At 57.3% G+C, this 21,085-nt stretch overlaps 4 protein-coding genes across 4 annotated transcripts; 2 read left to right on the top strand and 2 right to left on the bottom strand.

Moving 5' to 3' along the window:
* Nucleotides 1–39: 39 nt before the first annotated feature.
* On the bottom strand, nt 40–2,884 carry VOLCADRAFT_55865 (uncharacterized protein; the record flags this gene model as incomplete). Its single annotated transcript, XM_002946326.1, has 6 exons — nt 40–215; nt 619–839; nt 1,118–1,269; nt 1,596–1,831; nt 2,558–2,630; nt 2,708–2,884. The coding sequence occupies 6 exons, from the start codon at nt 2,882–2,884 to the stop codon at nt 40–42; spliced, it is 1,035 nt and encodes a 344-aa protein (XP_002946372.1).
* Nucleotides 2,885–3,494: 610 nt separating this feature from the next.
* Nucleotides 3,495–7,485, top strand: VOLCADRAFT_79055 (uncharacterized protein; the record flags this gene model as incomplete). Its single annotated transcript, XM_002946490.1, has 6 exons — nt 3,495–3,671; nt 3,899–4,118; nt 4,260–4,562; nt 5,879–6,102; nt 6,292–6,488; nt 6,609–7,485. The coding sequence occupies 6 exons, from the start codon at nt 3,495–3,497 to the stop codon at nt 6,991–6,993; spliced, it is 1,506 nt and encodes a 501-aa protein (XP_002946536.1). The 3' UTR covers nt 6,994–7,485.
* A 2,344-nt stretch (nt 7,486–9,829) lies between these two features.
* On the bottom strand, nt 9,830–19,434 carry VOLCADRAFT_86581 (uncharacterized protein; the record flags this gene model as incomplete). The annotated part of the gene is made up of 22 exons (XM_002946325.1): nt 9,830–10,246; nt 10,582–10,869; nt 11,338–11,436; nt 11,698–11,783; nt 11,998–12,310; nt 12,363–12,446; nt 12,802–12,873; nt 13,044–13,253; nt 13,514–13,606; nt 13,897–14,022; nt 14,266–14,426; nt 14,761–14,878; nt 15,543–15,659; nt 15,853–16,017; nt 16,210–16,341; nt 16,403–16,432; nt 16,598–16,900; nt 17,641–17,749; nt 18,111–18,193; nt 18,565–18,636; nt 18,733–18,962; nt 19,338–19,434. Coding segments are annotated over 22 exons (3,405 nt in total), but the record flags the coding sequence as incomplete, so codon positions are not given.
* A 207-nt stretch (nt 19,435–19,641) lies between these two features.
* On the top strand, nt 19,642–20,377 carry VOLCADRAFT_115948 (uncharacterized protein; the record flags this gene model as incomplete). The annotated part of the gene is made up of 4 exons (XM_002946489.1): nt 19,642–19,695; nt 19,785–19,937; nt 20,048–20,142; nt 20,305–20,377. 4 exons carry the CDS (start codon nt 19,642–19,644, stop codon nt 20,375–20,377), a joined length of 375 nt encoding a protein of 124 aa, XP_002946535.1.
* Nucleotides 20,378–21,085: the final 708 nt, after the last annotated feature.

Here is a 21,085-nt window from a genome sequence, read left to right as displayed (position 1 = left end):
CGGCATTCCGCTGGGAGCCCCCACACGGTTCCGGTCAGCCTAATGCCAAGCACGTGGTTTTTGCAGCACCTTGAGGACCTCGTCCTCAGGGCTTCCGGCCTCCGGAACCACGTTGTACTTCCAAGCAATAAGAGGCGGCGCCGAAACCATAATACTTTCGATACGGCCGCCATCGAGCCCAAATTTGATGCCGCGATCGTACAGCAGGTTGAATTCTGCAGGCGCAGATGGGGGCATCATTTCGCAAGGATGGGGCGAGGCGCTATCCTATTGTAAATCCAGTAATGCGGCGGCAGGGGACTACAGACGGTCTGGGGCCGCACATTGGAACTGCGTCCTTGCTGGGTTCCAACATGGTGTCCAGGTGCGGCGCAAAGAGATCCCGGTTGCCATCGCATCCCTCAACTTGTGTGTCTGCATGCATCGCTGTCGGAGCCGCTGCAGGTGCGAGGAATGCGGGTACCAGCGACCGGGCCTTGCCAGAGGTGAGGAGTCAAGGGCAAACATGCTTCATTCATGGTGGCGACTTGAAAGGCCTCGCTCGACAGTCGTGCAGTGCATGGGTTTCGCATCGAAGGCAGGCGCCATCCCCTCCGGCCTGGTCGCATGGGGCCTCACCGATGTAGCGGCCGCGGCGCAGCAGCTGCCACTGCCGCTGCGAGTCCGAGAAGGGCTCGCCACGGTGTCGCGCCACAATGGGCAACCAGCTGGGCAGAATGCCGTCGCCAACTTTGCGCACAAACGTTTCCACGTCGAAGCCCGCCTCGTTGCTGCTCAGGTCGTCAAAAAATATTCCCCCAACGCCGCGATGCTCCTTGCGTGCCGGAATGTAAAAGTACCTGACATGGGATACACATACACAGCCGTGGGCGCTAAGCAAACGATCCCCACGGAAACCGAGCCCCTCTGCACAAATGCGATGCACCAACACATCGACAGGCGACGAAAAGTTTGAAATGTCCTGCCTAGCATTCCATGATCTCACCTCCCTGAAACACCCGCGCCTTGGGCATGTAAGCAAAAAAGCGGTGAACCATGGGCTTTTGAATGACTGCGCGCCGTTCAAACTACGTTCTTCCTCGTGCACACCCGCCAGTAAGCAATTCGGGATTCCTACCTGTCACACCAGTCCTTTAGATCGCCGTACAGTTCCGGTTTGTATTCGTCGCAAACATCTTTCCAGAAGCGATGAAATTCTCTCGTGTCCTGCTCGTCCAAGTAGCTAGGTGTCAGGTCACAGCCGCCGCCGTACCAGGCTTCCCCTCCCACCTGTGTGCCAGCCGGCCGCGAGAAAGGAAGCGGGGCAATGCGCACATGCGCCATGCTTTTGCGACTGTGGCCGCCTGCAATACGCGGCCTGCGTGGGTACCGGGCGTGGCGGGGCACCACGACGGCCGGCCACCCGCCAGAGGGGGCAGGTCACAGCTCTGGCCCTGGGTGTGGTGTTCCTGGCGACCCGTGGACATTCATACAAACATGCAGACATGCACGCATGCACAGGCACACATACAGACATACAGGTCAGCTCCTCTTGTGTGTATATGAATGCAGACTCCACCTCTTGGCGTTCCCACGGCCGCGCTAGGGAGCCCTACCTGGAATAGCCTCACATCGGCACGCAGGGTTGGGATGAGCGGATGCGCACTATGGAACACCAGTGACATCGCAGCCGCCGCATAGGGCTGACCGCCCCGCGGGTCAATGCTACCGCGGCCCCGCGAGCTCATCGCTTGTGCGCGCTGCGCCGACAGGGTCCCGCGCACCACACTGATGTTGGCAGCGGCCTTCTCCAGCACCTCCCCGTCGTCCAGCACGCACGTGATGCCGTATCCTGCCGTACCCACACGGCAATCGTTCGGTCCGTACAGGGAGGGTCGGGGGTGAACAGTTTATGGGATGGCAGAGCATGACGTCCGGAAGGGGCCTGACGAGCGGATCATATGGGGTCTAAGAGGGGCCTCCTTTCAGAGGGGGGGCCAGCTGAGGCGGTCGGATTGGGCAGCAGCGGTGCTCGGTAGAGCACTGGAAACGTCTGGAAAGCGGTCTCGAGCTCTCGGTGCAACCGTTGGTCGGTAGCCTGGTGTATGAGGTTGCACGTCGGAACGGGACGAGAGACTGAGTGGTACATGGCCCGCAGCTACATCGTTGACATCCCTCAGAGACTACAGGACGCAGGCCGGTGGCTAAAGCGACATGAGGAATTCGGTCTTAGCTGAGTTGGCCAATGCGAAGGAAGGAAACATAGGAACCAACCAACAATCCAAATCGTGGCCGGCTTGTGACTGTACAGCGGACCCTGTGCGATGGGATTTAAGGCCTTAGCTCCGTTATCAGCGCCGTTCCGGTCTCGCGTCCCCATATTTATAACTTTACGAGGGCTGACTGACAGTCGGGACTTGAATTGAGGGCTGAGGAATACAAATATCTCTGTCAAAGCCTGGACGCAAAAACCAAAAAGCCAAAAGCCAGGAAACGGACCGTGCAGCACAAAGACGTTGCTACAGCTGCTATGACTGCTCCTACTTGTCCACATTCCGTCGTGCTCCGAAACACGCACCAGCGTTGGGATTGGCGGCATCGCGCTCCCAGCGGTCGATGACAAACTGCCGGCCGCGGGTAATCTCCAGATCCTGGACCGCAAGCGCACGTATTACGTAATTGACCGTTGGGACCAGGCAGGTCGCCAGGATAGGGGCTCCCTACTGACTTCAGCGGATTTAAGGATGTCCTTCTGAAGCACCAAGATGTAATCGACGAAATCATCGAATGCGGCTGACTTTGATGGCGGCGGGGTTGTAGAAGCCACCCGGCACGGAGTTAGTCGGCCCACGGTTCGAAGACGTGGCTGCCGAGCACCAAAGCAATGGAGTCGGCTTTTAAGCATCATTGTGCTGATGGGTTTCTCTTCATGAAACGCAGGCTATTGATGCGCACACTGTCCTATGCGCAGTGGTTATTCGACCCCAAGTTTCCGTCTTTATAAATACGCGGTTGGATGTGTTTGGAAGCTATATACGCTCGATGGATGTTCTTCATCATACACTCAACGTCCGAACGGACGACAACGGACAGATCCAACGGCGACTCCTTGCATGTTGCAACTTCCAACGTAGAATTGAACTGCATAAGGAAGCTTTGTCATCCAGCTCGATATCCCCGTTTTGGCTCTGGCTCATTTGAAGCTGGTTTATCAACTGCATGCATATATAGGTTTTGTACTTGAATCAACTTTTCATCTGCAAAAGTTTCACCTGAATAGCGAGAACGTTTCAGGGCTAGGTGCGCCTGTGAAACGCGCCGCCTGGCGGTTGAGTGAGGGGGAAGATGGACTCAAATATGATGAAACTCGCGATGGAACAAATGGTTAGTGGCAAGTGGATGGAAGAAACTGGAACTTGAAAAACAGCTGCCGTCTGTATGTGCTCACCCAGCCCGGTTACTGATATGACCCGCGATTTCAGCGCAAGATGAGCCCGGAGCAGCTCCAAGCCATGATGCGGAACATGCCTCCGGACGCGATGAATCAAGCGATGGCTCAAATGAAAGACATGAAGCCGGAGGACTGGGAGCGTGCCAAACATCAGTTGTCGTCCATGGATCCCGATACCCTTGCTAGCCAAGCTGCGCAGGCGCAAGCGCAAGTGGCTGGCCGTACGCAGTACGTTCTGAATGTGGGTCCATAGGCAAAACATGGGCGGGAGGGGCCTACCATCTGCGGAGCTGAGAAAGATAGGAGGGGAGGGGTCACAGGTGCTTCCCTTCCCAGTCTTGCACGCCCGCTTTGCTAGCGGGACCAGCAATGCCCCCGTAAGGGACGTAGTGAACGTAAGATGGACCCGCGCTGAATTGCGGCTGATGCATTATGGCATCCCTGCCTGCATGTGGTCGCTTGGCGCAGGCCAGCACTCAGTTAAAGAACGAAGGCAACCAGCTGCACGGGCGTGGCGCATACAAGGAAGCGGTGGAGAAGTACGAGCGGGCCAAGTCCAACGTGGAGTCCTTCACAAGCAAGGAAGCGAAGGACCTGGTGCGCGCGTGCACCTTGAACCTCAGCAGCTGTTACCTGAACCTCAAGCAATTTGACAAATGCTTGGAGCAATGCAATCAGGTCCTGTCAGGTGAGAGAGGAAACCAGAAGCACCGTAGATGGGTCCATTGAGTAACGTGTACGTCCATACGGGAACCAGCATGAGAAGCAACCACCTGAGGCAAGCTTAGGACTGACAAGCATGGACACACCCTTCCCGGCCCACTACCAGGCGAGCCTCATAACTTGAAGGCATTGTACCGACGTGGCCAGGCGTATCTGGGATCCGGGGATTGCGTCAATGCAGCAGCTGACTTGGAACGGGCGCTGCGGCTGGCCTTGGAGACGGACCCCTCGCAAGCGCAGCCAATCCGGGAAAAGCTCCAGGAAGCTAAAGACCAAATTGGTGCATTGAGGGCCGCCGGAAAGCTGCCGGCCGCAGCGGCCAAGCCCGCAGCGGTGGCGGGCGCCGCTAGCGTGGAGCCCAGTCAGTCGGCTGCAGCGGCCGCTGCGGCACCAGCTGCGTCGACATCTGGTTCGGCCGCTGCTGCGGGGCTGACGCCGGTGTCAGGCAGCGGCAGCAGCAGCAGCAGCGACCGTCCTTCTCCAGCCCCGGAGATGCTTTCTAAGGCAACTGAGATGTTGCGGTCCAACCCAGAGATGCTTAAACAGGTGCCGTGCATTCGTCGTACACATCTCACGTCTATGCACATCCATCTACGTCCAACACTCTTCACGTCCTTGGCACTGCACTACTCGGCACCCTGATGCACTCCTGGCCCCTCGTTGTGCATGATGCACCAGGCTCAAGACATGATGCGCGGAATGAGCGATGAAAATCTTCGAGCTATGGCCCGCCAGATGGGCATGGATGTGGATCCTGGGGTCCTTCGTAGCGGCCTTGGGAACATGGACCCCGAGGTCATGGCCAAGGTGGCGCAAATGCAGGTGCGCCTTCTACTGGACAGGGAAGGACTGGACAGGGAGTGCCGTGCCGCGCCGAGTTGCTGCAGACTGAGAGCGTGCGCTGACAGGGGAAGGCTACCGCTTGATGTTTGGTGCTGGGGAAATTCATGCATTTGGTCGAAGGAGGCCGTTGAAAATAGGATTGTGCCTGGAATGGAGTGAGGAAGGAAGGAAGGAACTTCCAGCTTCAATCGTTTGTGACAGGTCCGCTGGACAGGCATGGGGTGCGGGTCCCGCCAGGTGTGTCACACCTATCGTCTTTTCCTTGGCTCATTAATGCTGTTGTGTAGTTGACCTCCTTGTCGTTGAGGACTCGGGATATTGTATCAGGCGTCTGTTTTCCCGGGGACTATTACCTCAGGGGCCATGCTGCAAGAAGGGCGGCTAATGCCATTTTAAAGTAAATTTATCTCACAAAACTTACCAAAAATGGAAGTAAAAGCAGCTTGATGGACCTGGCCGATGGATTGTGAATTGCATTAACAACGCGACACGCCACCCAACCTCAACATCCAACTTACTCCAGGCCCAACTGCCGCCGGACCTGCGGGGCCCGGATGCAGCTCGTAACCCGGAGAACATGAAGCGGCTGGCGGATCTTATGGCGCAGAAGCCGGAGATGGCCGCTACCATGGGCCAGGTTGGGGGTCGGGGGAGTCCCAGGATATATACTGGCTAGGGATGGACAACGCTGGCCAAGGCGTGCTTAGGGCCCTTTTCCCAGTCAAGGTCACCACGCAAGGCACTTTACCACACTTGCACGTACAAGATCCCATGCAAGCATTGCCTGCACTGGAAGTTGTGTGGCTGATATGCACGTCTCGTGGGAAGTTATCCCTGTTCCTGTTGCTGTAGGCATAGACTGGATTGTTCCGGTGCACAGAGCTCGTTTCCTGGGTTTGTTGCCCCACAATCCCGCGTCTCTGCAGATGCTTTCCTCGTTGGACCCCGAGAAGCTTCAGGAAATGTCCCGTGCTGCTGGCCTGCCTCCGGGCGTTACAATTACGCCGGAGATGGCCAAGGCCGCGGCCGAGAGCTTCAAACAGATGTCGCCGCAGGAGGTGCAGGAGGCCATTCAGACCGTGTCCAAGATGCAGCAGCAGCAGCAGGTGCGGGCTGAAGTGAGCACCGCGACCGCAGCGAGTAGTGAAGCAGGGACGCATGAGGCCGCAGCGGGCGCTGCGAGCGCCAGCGGACGGCCGGCTCCGGCTGCTGCGGTTACATCACCTGTGGCCGGCGTGCCGCCCGTGGACCCTCGGGCGGCGGCAGAGATGCTGGCGGCAATGAGCCCGGAACAGCTGGCCTCCATGTCTAAAATGGTACCTGGCATGGACAAGGTTCAGTTGACGCCAGAAATGGCTAAGATGGCAGCGGAAATGATGAGGGGCATGACGGCTGAGGATATCGCCCGCATGCAGGAAATGGCAGCTGCGATGCACGGGGCTGGCGGCGCAGGAGCTGGTGCAGGGCCAGGGACATCTAGCCGGCCGGCGGCGTTAGCGGCCGACGGCTTTTCGCCGGAAATGGCTGCAGCCGCCGGGGAAATGATGAAGAACATGAGCCCGGAGGACATCGCCCGCATGCAGGAAATGGCGGCCAATATGGGCATGGGCAGTGGCGCCGCCCCCGGTGGTACAGGGTTGGCCGCTATGGGCGGCGGCGGCAGCTCCGATGCCGCTATGGCATCGATGTTGTCCGATCCAAAGATGATGGAGTCGGCGGTCCGCATGATGAAGAACATGGACCCAGAGGCTTTGGCAAGCATGATGATGTCCTCAGGCATGTGCAAGGACCGCGCCCAGGCTGAAGCGATGGCGCACCAGATGTCCAACCTGAGCGACACACAGCTGCGCATGATGGTGAAGACGGCCAGCGTTGTACAGAGTGCGCGCGCTTCTGGTGCACGAGCGCTTGAGTGGGCGCGGGCTAATGTATGGCTCGTCCTGGCGCTGCTCGTGTTGTTACTGGCATTTGTGCTACGGTGGCTGGGATATATGTGACACGGTCATTTAGAATGCAGGAACACGGTCCGTACCAGAGCGCTGACTGCTGTGGGCGAGCTCTGACTGCTGACCAAGCTGAAATAAGAGAGGGAGGGCATTTGCGATAAATTTGCAGCAAGGGGTGGCTGTCAGCCCTTGGTTGACTCCCGTCATTGGATGTTGGAATCGACGTTAGTACGTCACCGGAATTGGTGGTCGCTACTGACATGACGCAGGATTTGGACGCTAATTGTATTGGACTTGCTTGTTAGAGTTTGCTTGCATCTTGAGTGTGCCCTGCGCTTGCTATTGCTGCATTATTGCTCCGTGGAAAAAGGTGCGCAAGTCGGCACTGCACTGCTTTATGGTGTATGAACCATGGGCCCATTACAGGGCCATTACATCACCTTTAAAGCCCAAAGAGGATTTTTTTACAATGTGGGGGCCAACCGCTTTAACAGCCAGCCTTCTGCTATGTGGGATAGGTTGTCCTGTAAATGCAGCACGTCATGTGTACACATGCTGCCCCTCTCCTGCTCACTCTTATCGCGCAACTTGTGCATACTGTTGTTAAATGGACAGCATTCATCCTACTTGGTCCTTTGTCACTAGGCCGAAATCCACGCACTTTTGCCAGGTCAACTGCCTACACATGCACCAGTGAAGGCCTTCCATCCCAGCTTCCGATACCGTCAACAACACACTCAATCCATGCCCAGGCCCCAATTCAATGGAGCGTTGATATCTGATGGCTTGAAACGGCCAAACCGGTAATTAGAGCAGTCCGAAGCGGTTCAACAAAAAGACCGGGAGGCACTCACCAAAGTCACCAGCAGCGGAAGAGCTGCAGTAGTCACTAGTTGCAACCAATGACGAGACTTCTATATCGAGTCACATGGCCGGGACCTGCTGCATCACCTGCACCTGAATGCATACAGGCGGCGCAGCCATGATCCGCCAAGGCCAGTGAGAGTCCTAGCTGCCGGAGCTGCCACATCACGACAGCTCGGACGACGCTGAAGCTTTAACCGCCATACACGCAGTTACGCGACATCAGGTTACGTTGCGTGGATATAGCACTGCCACCCTTGTGGATGCCATCGACTCCATTCAAGGGGCCGCTACGGCGGCTTTTGACAGTGGTTTTCCGACGCAGTTGCTGGTACCCGTGGTTGAGGCATGGAGGCCAGATTGAGGAGCCCATAGGAGGCTTCACCTCGCCTGCTGCGCCGACGCACGGAAGCAGCATGGGCCCTGGCCGCGCGTGTAACAGAAGATGCTAATGGAACCCTGTGACGCACGGATGTACATTTCCGGGGCTGATGGTTGTGACACCGCAACTGCCATATCCGCGCTCCACATAACCCGCATGTGGCCGCTATAAACGCAATCCCCGCTTCCCGAAGTAGTGGAGCGCACGCCGACGGGTCCTCCTCGGCGGAGAGACATCCAGTGGGCAACACGCCGCTGCTTGCTGACGCACTACCGGTGCGCGCGATGCGATGCGGGGTGCACTGCATGTGGGTGCACTCCGTGCTGCAGGGGAACCGCTTACTGCTTCTTCGTGAGGAAGACTGGCATGGTCCTGTACTCGCTGAACAGTAGCTGGGACCTGGGCGGTCGCGTTTCGGGTGTCATGGGGCACCCCCTTTCGCCAGGTGACCCAAGCAGCTAAGCTTCTGGTGCGGATGTGAAGGAAAGAGCAGGCAGTGGCGGGCCGAAGGACGGCTGCAGAAGAAAGCTTTGAGAAACCATTTGCAGAAAGCTCATGCCAGACCTGCCGCCGCCATGCCGTTGTCTTAATCTTATGACACATTTCACCGGTCCTGCAAAACGGCCCACAAATGAACGACAGCAAGAGTCACAGAAAGAGGGCCCGAATCCAACGAAAAAGCATAGGGCGCAGAACGTTCCGAACAATGAGGCTATGTCGAGGGCACAAGGCCAGGCCTGTTCGACACGACCGAAAGGCAAAAAGCTATAATCGCCTCCTGAGCTGCATCCAATCCTTGACCAACAGTTGTCACACACGAGTGCAAAAAATAGCGGAAGGCACACGCCTTAACCTCAAACCCGCCTTGCGAATGCACAACCAAACGCACAACTCATCCTACCTGTGTTGCGGACCCGAAGCCCCCGTACTCTCCCGTCGCCGCGTCTAGGAACTGCGTCTCGTTGAAGCCTTGGCTAAGCAGAAAGCTATCCATCTGACTATTGAAGTCGTCCGCTCCACCCCCCAGTCCGTAGCTGGTCTGGCTAAACTCCGCCGTGAAGCCGAACGGCAGGCCAGCCGGGCGGCCGCCGGCGGCAACGCTGGCAGCACCGGGCAGCTGCGACAGCAGTTGGGATGCGAGCTGCGTGGCAGGCAGGTCCTGAGTGGCGCTATCGGGGCCTCCGGCCGGCTGCGTGTAGAGCGGCCCCGGCAGCGAGAGATTAGCTGCGGCCTGGGAGGCACCAGCGGATGCGTCGGGTCGGCTGCTGGAGATGCCCTGCAGTGGGTTGAAAGCAGGGCCGACGAGCTAAGGCACCGAGCATTAAGGTCTGTAATCTGGCTGAGGACAAAGCCAAATCTACGGCAGTGCAAGCGAAGACGGAAGTAACAGTATGCGTGATGCTGGATCGTGTCCAGGGCCGTAAAGCTTACGGAGGTATGTATGCCCAGTTGCCCACATGTGGTTGATCAAGCGACACCTGGGGGAATATGCTGCGTTGGGCAGCCGCACCTAATATCGGCCATCAACGACGTGATACCCCTTCTCCCCAGTCCTCCACGGCCTATCCGTTTGATAACGGGCGAACACCTCACCCCATGGCTTTTCAGCCCCGTCTCCTGTCGATACGCAGCCCTTCTTACCTTCGCCCGGCCATTCGCCGCTGGGATGCTGTACGTCGGCATAGCGAACGGCATAAACGTCTGCGTCGAGCCCTTCCCGACACTCAGCAACCCGGTTCCCGCCGTGCCGTTCAGCCGCCCGGAGGAGGACGCCACCGCCGCCGCCCCGGACGCACCGCCCGTGGCGCGCCCGGAGTACCGCATGCTGCCAGCGCCTCCGCCGCCGCTGCCGTTGGCTGCAGCTCCGGCACCGCTAGCCGATGCCGCGGCCCCGGTCTGGCCCGTCGCCGTCATCTGCAGGCCACTCGCCTGAGGCTGCTGCTGTTGTTGCTGTGACGGCGGCGTGGCCTTGCTGGGGAGTGGGTCGCCCACCTTCTCCGGGGGCTGGTACCGGTTCGTGGTCAGCGTGCCGACGCCAAAAGACCCGCGGTCAAAGACCTGCCGCGTTGGGAACAGCAGACATGACCGCATATGCGGCAAAGCAAGGTGTAACACACACATTAAGGCTAAGGCCCCGACCACATAGCGCTGGTTATGCTACCGAGAGCTGTATGACTTCACTGTTGCATGCAGTCCCTCCCCCAGCAGCCTCTTCCCCAACGCTTGTATCAGTATCCGACATCTTCTCGCCGTAACAATCAAGCCAGCCCCAGTAACCCCTGTTCCACCTCTCAATACCACCTACCCCGACGTTCCTGTGCCATGCCCCCGCTTTCCCTCCTATCCCTCGTCCCCCAAGCCATGTCCACTCCTTGCATCCGCGTGTTGCTCACCCGCTTGGGCTTGTGCAGCTGCACCATAGAGGGCTTCAGGTTAGTGAGCGGCCCCTCCACCAGGCAGCCGCTCTCCTTGAAGTACTGCAGCAAGCTGTTCCAGAGCGGCTGACGAGACAGCACTCGAGGGTTGCCCAGCACCACCAGCCCATAGCGTGCGCGGGTGAGCGCCACGTTGAGGCGGCGCGGGTCAGACAGGAAGCCGATTGAGGAATGTTCGTTGGAACGCACGCACGACAGCACAATGATGTCCTTCTCGCGTCCCTGGAATGCGTCCACACTGGACACCTGGCAACGCAGCGAGAAGGGGTGGCGAGGGAGTCTCTGGTAAGAGGATGTCGAACCCACATCAGGATGTAGATGGGCCATTAAGAAACATCTCGTTCGCTCTACGACGCTGCTGGCTGACATGGGGGCCCAAAAGATGAGGGTCAACACAGAAGGGCACAGACTGAGGAATAGTAGACGGAGCGGGGAGACGAGGATGATAAGAGCGAGCGTTGGTATGGCTATCGAAGAAGGTACCCAAGCCGGGAGGCCGCAGGCTAATCAACGCTCAGAAGAGTTTAACCAGGCTAGGTGCGCTATGGAAAGGTGTGGGGTGTGCAAGTGAAAGGCCGCCAGCAGGAAAGCAGGGCGTGGATGCACGGCGGGGCTGAACCACACCCACCCCCACCCATGTGGAGGCTTTTGAGGTGGGCAGACTAGCACCGACCGGGCAAACATAGACCTGGCCAACCCGCTATCGCATCACACCTCGATCTCCTTGTACAGATCTTGGCGTACTGCTCCGTTGCGCACCATTACTGAAACCACGTGTGCGCGCTGGCCCTCGTACGGCGTGATGACGCCAATCTAGGGGCGTTGACGGGAGGATTAAGGAAAGGACCAAGAGTAAGGGAGGGGACGGTGTCCTATTAGTTTATAGATCCTGCGCAGCCATTCGCTGCAGAAGGGTCAGCATTGACTACTGCTATTGTTGGCCGCGCGAACACCCTCGAGTTGTCTTGCCAACCCGTCTTATGTCAAAGTTCCTTATGTGGCGTTTGCAAATTATGCTCGTGCACGTGCTTTACGGTTTCAAAGCTAGGGTTGGACGCAGACACACCACCGCACCTGTGACGGTGACATGCCGTTCTGCAGGAAGCGGGTTACCACTTTCTCGACAGCCGCTGCCTCGGTCCGGTTCAGGTAGGAGGTGCCTGGGGGCCAGGGGCAGGCGAAGGGCACGAGAAAGGTTACCAACGTATGTGCAACGTAGGGACATCAAGGAAAGGAAAGAGAGAGGCTAACGCAGGCATTGCGCGCCACGGCATTTTGAATTTCCCTGTTAGTCGTCAGCCTTTCCGTCTTCCCGATCCGGGACACCCACCATGCCAATGTCTCTCCACCTTCTCCCCACCCTTTCCCGCTCACCGCTAGCGCTGATCTCCTCCGCTCCCAGCTGCACCCAGAACATCATCGGCTTATCGGGATTGTGCCAGGGAAAGTCCACGCCCACCAGGCGGCGCTCGCCCATGCCCGTGCCATTTTGCAGCGTGCCCTCGTAAAAGGTATTGGAGGGGAACTCCGACAAGCAGGGATGCATGCGGTACTGGACCTGCAGCCGGATGGGCTTGACACCCAGCAGGCGCAACCGCTCAAATAGCGACTGGCACAGCCCCGCCTCCGCGGCCTTCTTGCACATGATGACGGGACCCAGCTGGCAGTGGTCACCCACCAGGATGACCTGGAGGATCACAGATGGCAGGGAGACAAGGAAGTGAGGGTCATCCGCTTACTTTTGCGGTAAGCATGCTAGTCCTCCACCTGTGGACATGTGGGCTAGCTAGCAGAAGGAAAACCCATTGGGCTGCGTGCGGCAGCTGCAGCCGGAGAAAGAGCGAAAAGTGGGACCTTGCATGTGCACGATGGGTCGCACCGTGCACAGGAGCAGAGAGCTGGGTTGGGTCACATGGATACGCAACAGTACTGCAAGGAGTCCACCTTACACAACTCGCTAAGAGGAAAAAAGCCTTGCGTGCAAGCCAGCCTGAGCACGATCATGTCTAGCCAGCCATATCTTTGACAGCCATGATAATCCCTTACTGCGGAAACTCCGCCTTCACGGGTACTTTCTTTCCTGCATGTCCTGCTCTGCCAGGTTAGCCCACCGCAATCCTCGCCCAGTTGCTATTGAGAGACAAATCAGCCGCATGATAACCCCCTTACGGGCCCCACCTGCTTTGCCCCAAGCACCATGGGGATGAGGCACTCGGGCTCCGCAGCTTGGGTGCTTTCATCAATCAGCACCTGCATGCGCGGAGGCAACAAGCACATGCAACTGCAAAAATCATGGCAGCCGCAGGGCATTTGTTCCACAGGTTCAGGTCACCCTCCCTGTTCCCAGAGTTCTCGCCCAGGATCAAAAGGATCGGGACAGAGACCCATCTCGTGTAAAGCGTCATTCCCCCCCAACTCACATGCTGGAACCTGAAGTTCGCGAGGCGGGGGTCACCCGCGCCCACGCACGTGGTGCACACCACGTCTGCGTTCTCCAGCACCTCCATCTCCAGCCGCCGCCGCAAGCTCTTAAGCTCCTTCTCGTCCGATGCGTTCAGCCCACCCTGCGCGCCTCGAAGCGCCAGCAGCTTGCGCAGCCGCTCGCCCTCGGGCACCGCCATGTGGGTCACCTGCGCGCCAAGACGAGGTCCCCGGAAGAAGCGAGGTGAAGGGAGGAAACATCCATAAGCGCGCTACAAGGAATTCCCATACCATGGCAGGCTCCAAGAAAGTCGCCAAACGGCTTGCAGCTTAGCAATGGCGTGGCATCATTTCACATCTTCGCAAAGTGGCTTTGTTTCCCATGCGAAATTTGTCCTTGAGGATCTTAGCTCTTATCCAGAGCAGCTCTGCACCCTTCCTGATCCACGGGCGATGATTCCTACCCCACCTGGTAATGCAGCGTCAGGTGCTCCACGGGTGATGCGACCGCCTCGCGGGTCTTGGCGCACAAGCGCACCACTTTGAGGCCGGTCTGGTCCATCTGTATGCAGGGGAATGTAGAGGAAAGAAATCACATAAAAAGTTCAAAGAAAGAAGTACCAAACGTCCAAGGGAAAGGGCATTAGACGGGAGGCCAGCCGCCTCACGCAGCGAGTTACACACAATACGCGCAAGCCTAGCCCCTTGCTCGGGCCCCCACCCATGCTCTGAGGAGTCGTCTAGTCAATACAGCCCACAGCACCAAAAGCAGCCATGGAGCCGCGCAGTTGTACAAATCGTTCGAGTCCTGTTATTGGGCCTTTCCCAGCCCCCTCTCCCCCGTCCAGGTACCTTATGTGCCAGCTGGTCCACTGCCACGTTAGATGGCGCCGCCACGAGCACCTGCCCCGTGCCCGAGTGGGCGAGATGGTATACGATGGCTGCGCTGGTCACTGTCTTTCCCGTGCCAGGTGGACCCTGCAGCAGTGCGGGATTGGACGGGAGGGGGATCGGGGAGGACATTGCCATAACCACCCAGGCTCTCGTGCCTGGCAGACGGCGGAACTCAGTACACGGGTCCGGGCACACTTCGCGGATTTACTGGATGCGGCCCCATTCACGCCATCCAGCATCTCTTTCACGGGGTGACGCCATGGCGCAACTGCACAGCCCCACCTTCCCGCTTCGTCCCCCTCTCCCCGCTTAACATCCCAAACGCACCTGGATGAGCGACAGCGGCTGATGCAGCACCGATTTGACCGCATGCAGCTGGCTATGGTTGAGCTCCGGCAGGGTGGGCACCGCGAAACCCGCCTTGGGTAGCGGGATTTTTAACGTCACCGACTCCACAGGGTGCCCCAAAATCAGGTGGTACAGGTAACCTACGAAGGGAAGGGGGAGGAGAGGGAAGAGCCGCAGTAAGGACATGTACGGTACGCGGAAAAGGCATGCGTGAGCTCTTCCGGTAAAGCATTGGGCCACGATCAACGAGTCCAGGTCCTTCAGCATACCGATACATAAGCTGCATTGCGCGGATTTGGTGGCAGCAACACGTGTATGAAATGCGGACACACGAACCGCCGCAAACACTGTGCAGAGCGTGCACCTTGCAGAGCGTGCAGATCTTGTAAACACCCCTCTCGCGGGCGAAGCGACAGCATAAGCCTCTCTTCTGGCTGCTGCCCACTGCAGCGCCAATGCTCCTGGGTTACGCACCTGAAATGGAAGCTGAATACTTGCGGAAGGTGTTCAATGCGTTCCGCATCCGGTCGTAGGAGGTGCCCCGCCAGACGAAGTCCACCGAATAGCCCACCGTGCAGTCCTCGGGTACGTCCTGTGCCACGGTTGCCCGTTAGTGCGGTGGGAGCAGACAGAGGGAACACAGACACCAGATCATGCCGGAGAATGCCAGGGATGGGAGAAAACGAATGGGACTTCTGCATCGCACATCAGCAACGGAGGTCAAAAGCCCAGAACCGAATCCGCCGAGGGATATGTAGCAAATTGAAAGGGATGGGATAAGCGGATGGGAAGAAGAGGCGACCCATCGCACGATGGCCATAACGATGAGGAAACTGAAGCGCACGGGAGGCGGAGGTTCCGAAGGAGTCGCCGCCACGTCCACGTACGTAGGCAATGTCTGTATTGGGACGGGTCTGCCGTGTGGACGAGTCTCGTCAAGTGACTACAGTGTGATTACTCAAGCCGGAATCCAGATAGCAAGCAAACGGCAGGCCACCACATAGCTAGTGCAGAACCCAAAACGCAGGACCTTGTCAAGTCCCTGGGGCTTCGTCAAGTTCCGCAGTAACAATTGCAGGTTCAGGCAAACTTGAGCTTGTACGCAACCTAGACGCAACGTGCGCCCTCGGTAGCCCGCGCAACCTTCCATCGGCACAGGGAAACCCATGAAGCAGCCCTTCAAAACCTGGACACATCACACTTCACGTATCCACAGCGCACCGCACCTAAAAGCATATCATCCCGCGCTAACTCACATTTGCAAAGAGCTCAAGGCAGACCTCCTCGCTCTGCTGATACGTCAGCACGTGCCCCAGCGCCTCCCACGGACCGCGATTGCCCGCATTCTTGTGTCGCAGCTTGAGCTCGTCGCCCTGCACACCCGATGCCGGCGGGATGCCGGTATGGCCAAAGTCACTACTGCAACCCCAGCGCATCGCGAAGTACCTTGAGCACTAATTGGCGAAGGCCAATTGCAGACAAAAAAAATTGCAGCGGCACGACGTGGCCTTGCGGACTCTTCCATGCAGGCGCACTCCGCAAACTCTACGCAAGCATAGGGCACACCTGCATGAGCTTGAGTTCATTATCATCACGAGGAAAGTAAAAATACGCCACCCGCTTGTTGTTAAGGCCCCAGTCCCAGCGAAGAGAGATGTCATCACGCGACTGGCTCTCTTTTATGGCGCGGTCGTAATCGGCCTCCAACTTCACCAGCGGCTCGAACACTGCCTGCAATCGGAAATGAAATGCACGCAGAAGGCATAGCAGGGGCAATACGGAGTGACCCGTCCGCATCTGCGGAAAACCGCGCCCAGCAGTTTTTGCTAGCACCCTCGCCTGGCATACACACATACATACTAACATACAGACACGCAGAGATACGCCATGCACCAAGCGCATGCGGCACGGCTCTGCGCGCACCTGGTATTGCGCTGAATCCTCGTACTTGAGCGCCACCGGCTGCACAGCGCCGTCATCGCCACCCGAAGCTTCGTCCAGGTCGTCAACGCCTGCGTTGGGGCGCGTCTTCCACAGCTCCTCGAGCTTGTTCACCTACGTGCACCAGGCGAGGTTAGGGACACAGCCAACAGGGAAGCTACACACTGCCCTTCACCAGCATCACGCTGCGATTGCCTACCAACACCTGCAACACCACAGACACGTATAGTGTGAACATCCGCAACACCGTCGAGAAGCCCCAATAAGGACGCAAGGACCGAACAGCCGGTGGAACATGTTGCACCGCCGACTATGATCTCCTATGAACCCCACCAAGTGTATACCATGTGGTGTATTGCCAGGAACGAACCTGCGCCAGCGTGAGGTGCCTGGCGCGAAGCAGCTCCTGCTCGCCGGGCTGTTTGACGAGCCACGGCACCAGCCCGCGGTCCTCCACAATAGGCTGCCACTGGGACAGGTCCAGGTTCAGGTCGCGAATAGTGGGGTGATTGGGCGGCGTGTCACGTGCTAGTAGCACCACCGTGTTCTCGCTTTTCACCGGCACGAAGCCAAGCACAAACAGGTTGCGACTGCCGGAAGCGTAGCACTCAAGAACCGTGTCTCCAAGCGGCGAATCCTTGTGCAGCTGTACCTCCTTGTTCTTGCTCTTGACCTGCAGAACGGACGCGTACAGACGTTGAGCGTGTGTAGCCGGGGCCATGGTAAGGCGAGTTGGCTGCAAACACCGCTTGTACACGCCCAATGCAGACTGCATGCGCAGCAAGCGCATAGGAGGTGCTGGTGCAAGATGAGTTAAAAGGACTAGTGGGCATGAACAACGGTCTGCGCACGCACGTACACATGGTCCTTAATATGTGCCCCGCTCTAATCCTGGTGCGAGCGAGAGGTAGCCTAGCTGTTCATGCCTAGCTGTTCGTATGCAGCCTTGGGGATTACAACGGGGTGCTAAGACCTAGAGTCGGTAACAAGTTGAGATCCTTTGCTGGTCGGGGCACCCTCTTCAGAAGGGGAAGTGCTGCGGTCACTGCAGAACGGGTCACTCAGTCGTAAGATGATTCAAGAAGGGCCACACACTTCTGTTAACAATCAACCAGGATAGCCCTTGTGTGGAGCCATGCGCAAAGGCCTTTCCCAGTGCCGCTGCCTAAGTTGGCAGAAGGACGGCAGGCAGGCAGGTAGCCTCCCAACCCCGTGTGTTCTTCGGCCTGGTTAATCCTTCTCGTGGCCCACAGGCCCACAGGAAGCAATGTCTGTTTCAACGGGTTATATTGTACGGATCAACACTCCGCACATCACAACATCGTCCTTCCCCACCCCCTTGTGCTGCTAGAGGAGGCCCTTCCTGGATCCCTTCCCCAACCGCATCTGCAGCCCACGACACTACTACCCCACCAGGTGCAAGATGATACACGAGCCTGAGCCGTGGACACGACCATTGCAGAACCATTTGTTGGTACTTAAGCACTTGACCACGCATGCCGGATTGTGAATCCCACAGTACCTGGGCGGGAGTTGCGGGGACCAGCAGGTTCGGAAGGGGGTTTATATAAATTTTCAATCGCCATTGGACACGGCGCAGCGAACGCTTTCAGCACGAACAGCCCCCATCTGCTCTGGCGGTTGTGCAGCATCTGACCCGACGCTACATATTGTGGCCGCCAGCAGCGGCAGCACAAAGCCCGATGCGATTTCCTGACACGCATGGCCCCAACACGCGGCAGCATGTCTCCTAGCATGCAACCACAGCTGAACCTTCTCGCCCTACCTCTCAAAACCGAGTGAGCAAGTCTACGATGGCCCTGACTATGCCTGGCCGCAAATTACACCCGAAGCTCAAAAGCTCATCAGGTGGCACCACTTACGCGCAGGCCCACTCGGGGGGCTTTTCGGGCACCGTCACCGTGGGCTCCTCCTCGGCCTCATCGAAGGCCTCTTGGAACCGTAGCTGCAGTGGCAAGGGAAACCGCCAGGATATGGCTGCCACCCTGTAACCTTCACATTGCTGCACAAGCTCAAGGACTCCGGAGCCCCACACAGCAAACAAGCACCAGCCCCGACACCAGAACCCGAACAGCGCCTGTGGCTGCTTGTACCTGTTGAAAGCCACTTGCCAGCCCATCCAGTTGTGCCTCAAAGCTTGTTTGGGGGGCCTGGTTGATAAGGAATTTGGGTTTGGGACGTTAAGACGACGCAGGCGGGTTACCTAACTAGACATCAGCTTGCTGCTGCCTTCAAGACATCATGGGAGTTAGGACCAAGTTAAACGTATCTGGCTCAATTGAACCTGCACGACCGCGCGGGAGACTCAGAGTTCACCTGCTGTGCGAGCCGCTGCGCCGTGCTCGCTATGCCAACGGGGGCCCCCCAGCTGAGCGCCTGGCTGACTCCCTGTGAAAAGGTTGGGAAAGAACGAAGCAAGGGTGCACTCTAAAACTGCATTCCGCACAGAGAAGCGTTAAGGCAGGCATCCACTTAAACACCTACCTGTGTGAAATCGTTAAACTGAAGCGTGCCGGGGTGCACATCTTGTGTTACCCCATAATCTTGAAACGTCAAACCAAGAGCACCGCCATCTGGGTAACCAAATCCGAAATCCATAGCCTGTGAGGCTTGAGTATGGTAAGTCTCAGCCATTGCCTGCGGCTGGGCGTCGTTCAAGGAAGTGCAGCCCGGTACAGGCCCACACGGCGTCCACAGTCGATGTGAGGGTAACCCTGATGGCAGGATCCAAACAACGAAACGTCAAGTAACGCGTTTCGCATAGCCTCGGTGTGTGTCTTTGTCCACAGTTACCTCTGTCAAACCTACAAAACAGGCTAGCTCCCCTTGCATATTAAGTAACATGTCTGTTTCTGTACCTTAGAGGCATGATGTCTCACGAAGCTGGTAACAGATAGGTGGTTGCGTTCTTGATGGAAGGCCGAGAAAGTTGCCTCGTACGCAATAAAGTTTTTCACGGTCTTCACGAAATATTTCTTCCATGGTTATCTCTATAGTTACATACTTTCAGCTGTTTCCATCTTAGAAGGGACTCGTTGCAAACCTTTATTAAGGGCCAGACTTCAGGCGCAGCTTGCATGAACACTCACATGGCCGCGCTTCGCTTCTATTGCCCTCATCATAGGTGCAGGGCCTTCTCACCTCCAGGTTAGCTAGGATTTGCCCGCACCTTTGCAAGCCTGACATCATTATCGCTGCCACGTCCCTCCTTTCAAAGGGGAAGTTCTCGCCACAATCTTACTTATTGGTGGTGTCCTAATATTGCATATAGGATTGTCAACCCGGCTTATGCGATCCGTCACACCGTTGGTGCGTTGTCAAGCAGCCGTTGGTGGGGTTATCCCAACCGAAGGCTTGGCAACCGAGGTAGCGAGGCTCACAGACGATATCATCATGGCAGAAGCTAAGCTTGCGTCTCTTTTTGAGCCTGGCAAACCTATGCCGCGGGTAAGCGGCTGCAACAGCGTTTGCATTGGGCCCTGCACGTGTCTTGCCTGTCGGAGCACACGTGACCTGTATCCTCTTGCTTCTTGCAGGCAGCTGTGGTCGGCGCCATGCGACAGGAGGTATCGGAATTGAAAGCGAAGCTAGCGGCTATGATGAGCGGATCTAGTGCCGATGCCGTGCTGGGTGCACGGTCGGAAACTGATGACGAGCTGGCAGATCGCGCACGACAGGCATTCCTCGAGGTTCGTTTAAGCAAACGGTGTTTCGTCCGGCCTGCATTGGTGTTCAAGCATTTTTTACGCCTGAACAACAGCGTCCCCCTGAAACAAACGTGTATGCGCATCGGTCACAGGTGGAAAGACTGCTTGGTCATAAGAGCGGAGGAACACACGCGATGGACGACGCTGGTGCTATTGCAGTTCTCGAGGCGGAGAACGAGCGGCTAAGGTTGGTGACATGGTTGATTTGGATGACACACGACGTGTTCATTGCCTACAAAAGCTGCATAGTGTGTATTCGCACGTACGACAGCACTGTAGGAAAGAAAATAATTAGGGTTTTGAAACGGGTCGATGGTACAGCTTATCCGGATCTTCCTTTGTGCTGCAGGTTGGAGGCAACTGCACTTCTCCTTAGGCAGCAGCAGCTGGAAGAGCTTGTCGAGAAACACAACCTTTGTTGAGGCGACGACAGGAATGAATATTTTCACCTGCCTCCAATAGTAGCAGTTCCACAATGTATGGCGTTTGAATCTAAGGCTGCAGGCGTTATGCTAAGAGCCTCAGTAGTCCCAAGCGTCCAGACCCGCGATACACACCATACGAATGCAATATCCGATGTCAAATTGTCACTCTGGCGTTCGGCCAGCAATGCTGTGTAATAATGCGCACGTGGCGCCGGTCAAAATTGGTAGGTCTCTTCATGAGACTTGCATCCCTGCCGTCGCCTGCAATTTTGTCACACGTCAATGTCACACGTCACATTCTTGCGCCTCCAAAATGGCTTCCACACTACAAATACCATGCCGTCAACGCCCGTCATCGTTGCGGTCATTGAAGTCGCCACAAGGGATTAGCCCAGCCGCTAGCCCAAACTTTTCATGGAGTCAGAGAGCTCAGTACTGCAGCGCCACATGCAATATCAGCAATGGCCGCCTTGACCGCCCCTCCTTGCACAATGCAACTATAGAGTCCGGTTCCGAAGTGCACCGAAAGGTGCAACCAAGTTAGCTGTTCTTGATATCCAAATCGCTCGCCTGCCTTCCCACGGACCAACTACCACCCATACCCATTATCCAGCTAAGCTCTACAACCATCACACGAAGCAGCTAGTCACTATTCCACGAGTCCAGCACCCGTCCCGCCTGGCTGCACGTATAAATCCTGCGACC

This window comes from Volvox carteri (genome assembly GCF_000143455.1).
Source record: "Volvox carteri f. nagariensis unplaced genomic scaffold VOLCAscaffold_3, whole genome shotgun sequence".
Lineage (NCBI taxonomy): Eukaryota > Viridiplantae > Chlorophyta > Chlorophyceae > Chlamydomonadales > Volvocaceae > Volvox > Volvox carteri.
This window is presented reverse-complemented; position numbering and strand designations above follow the sequence as displayed.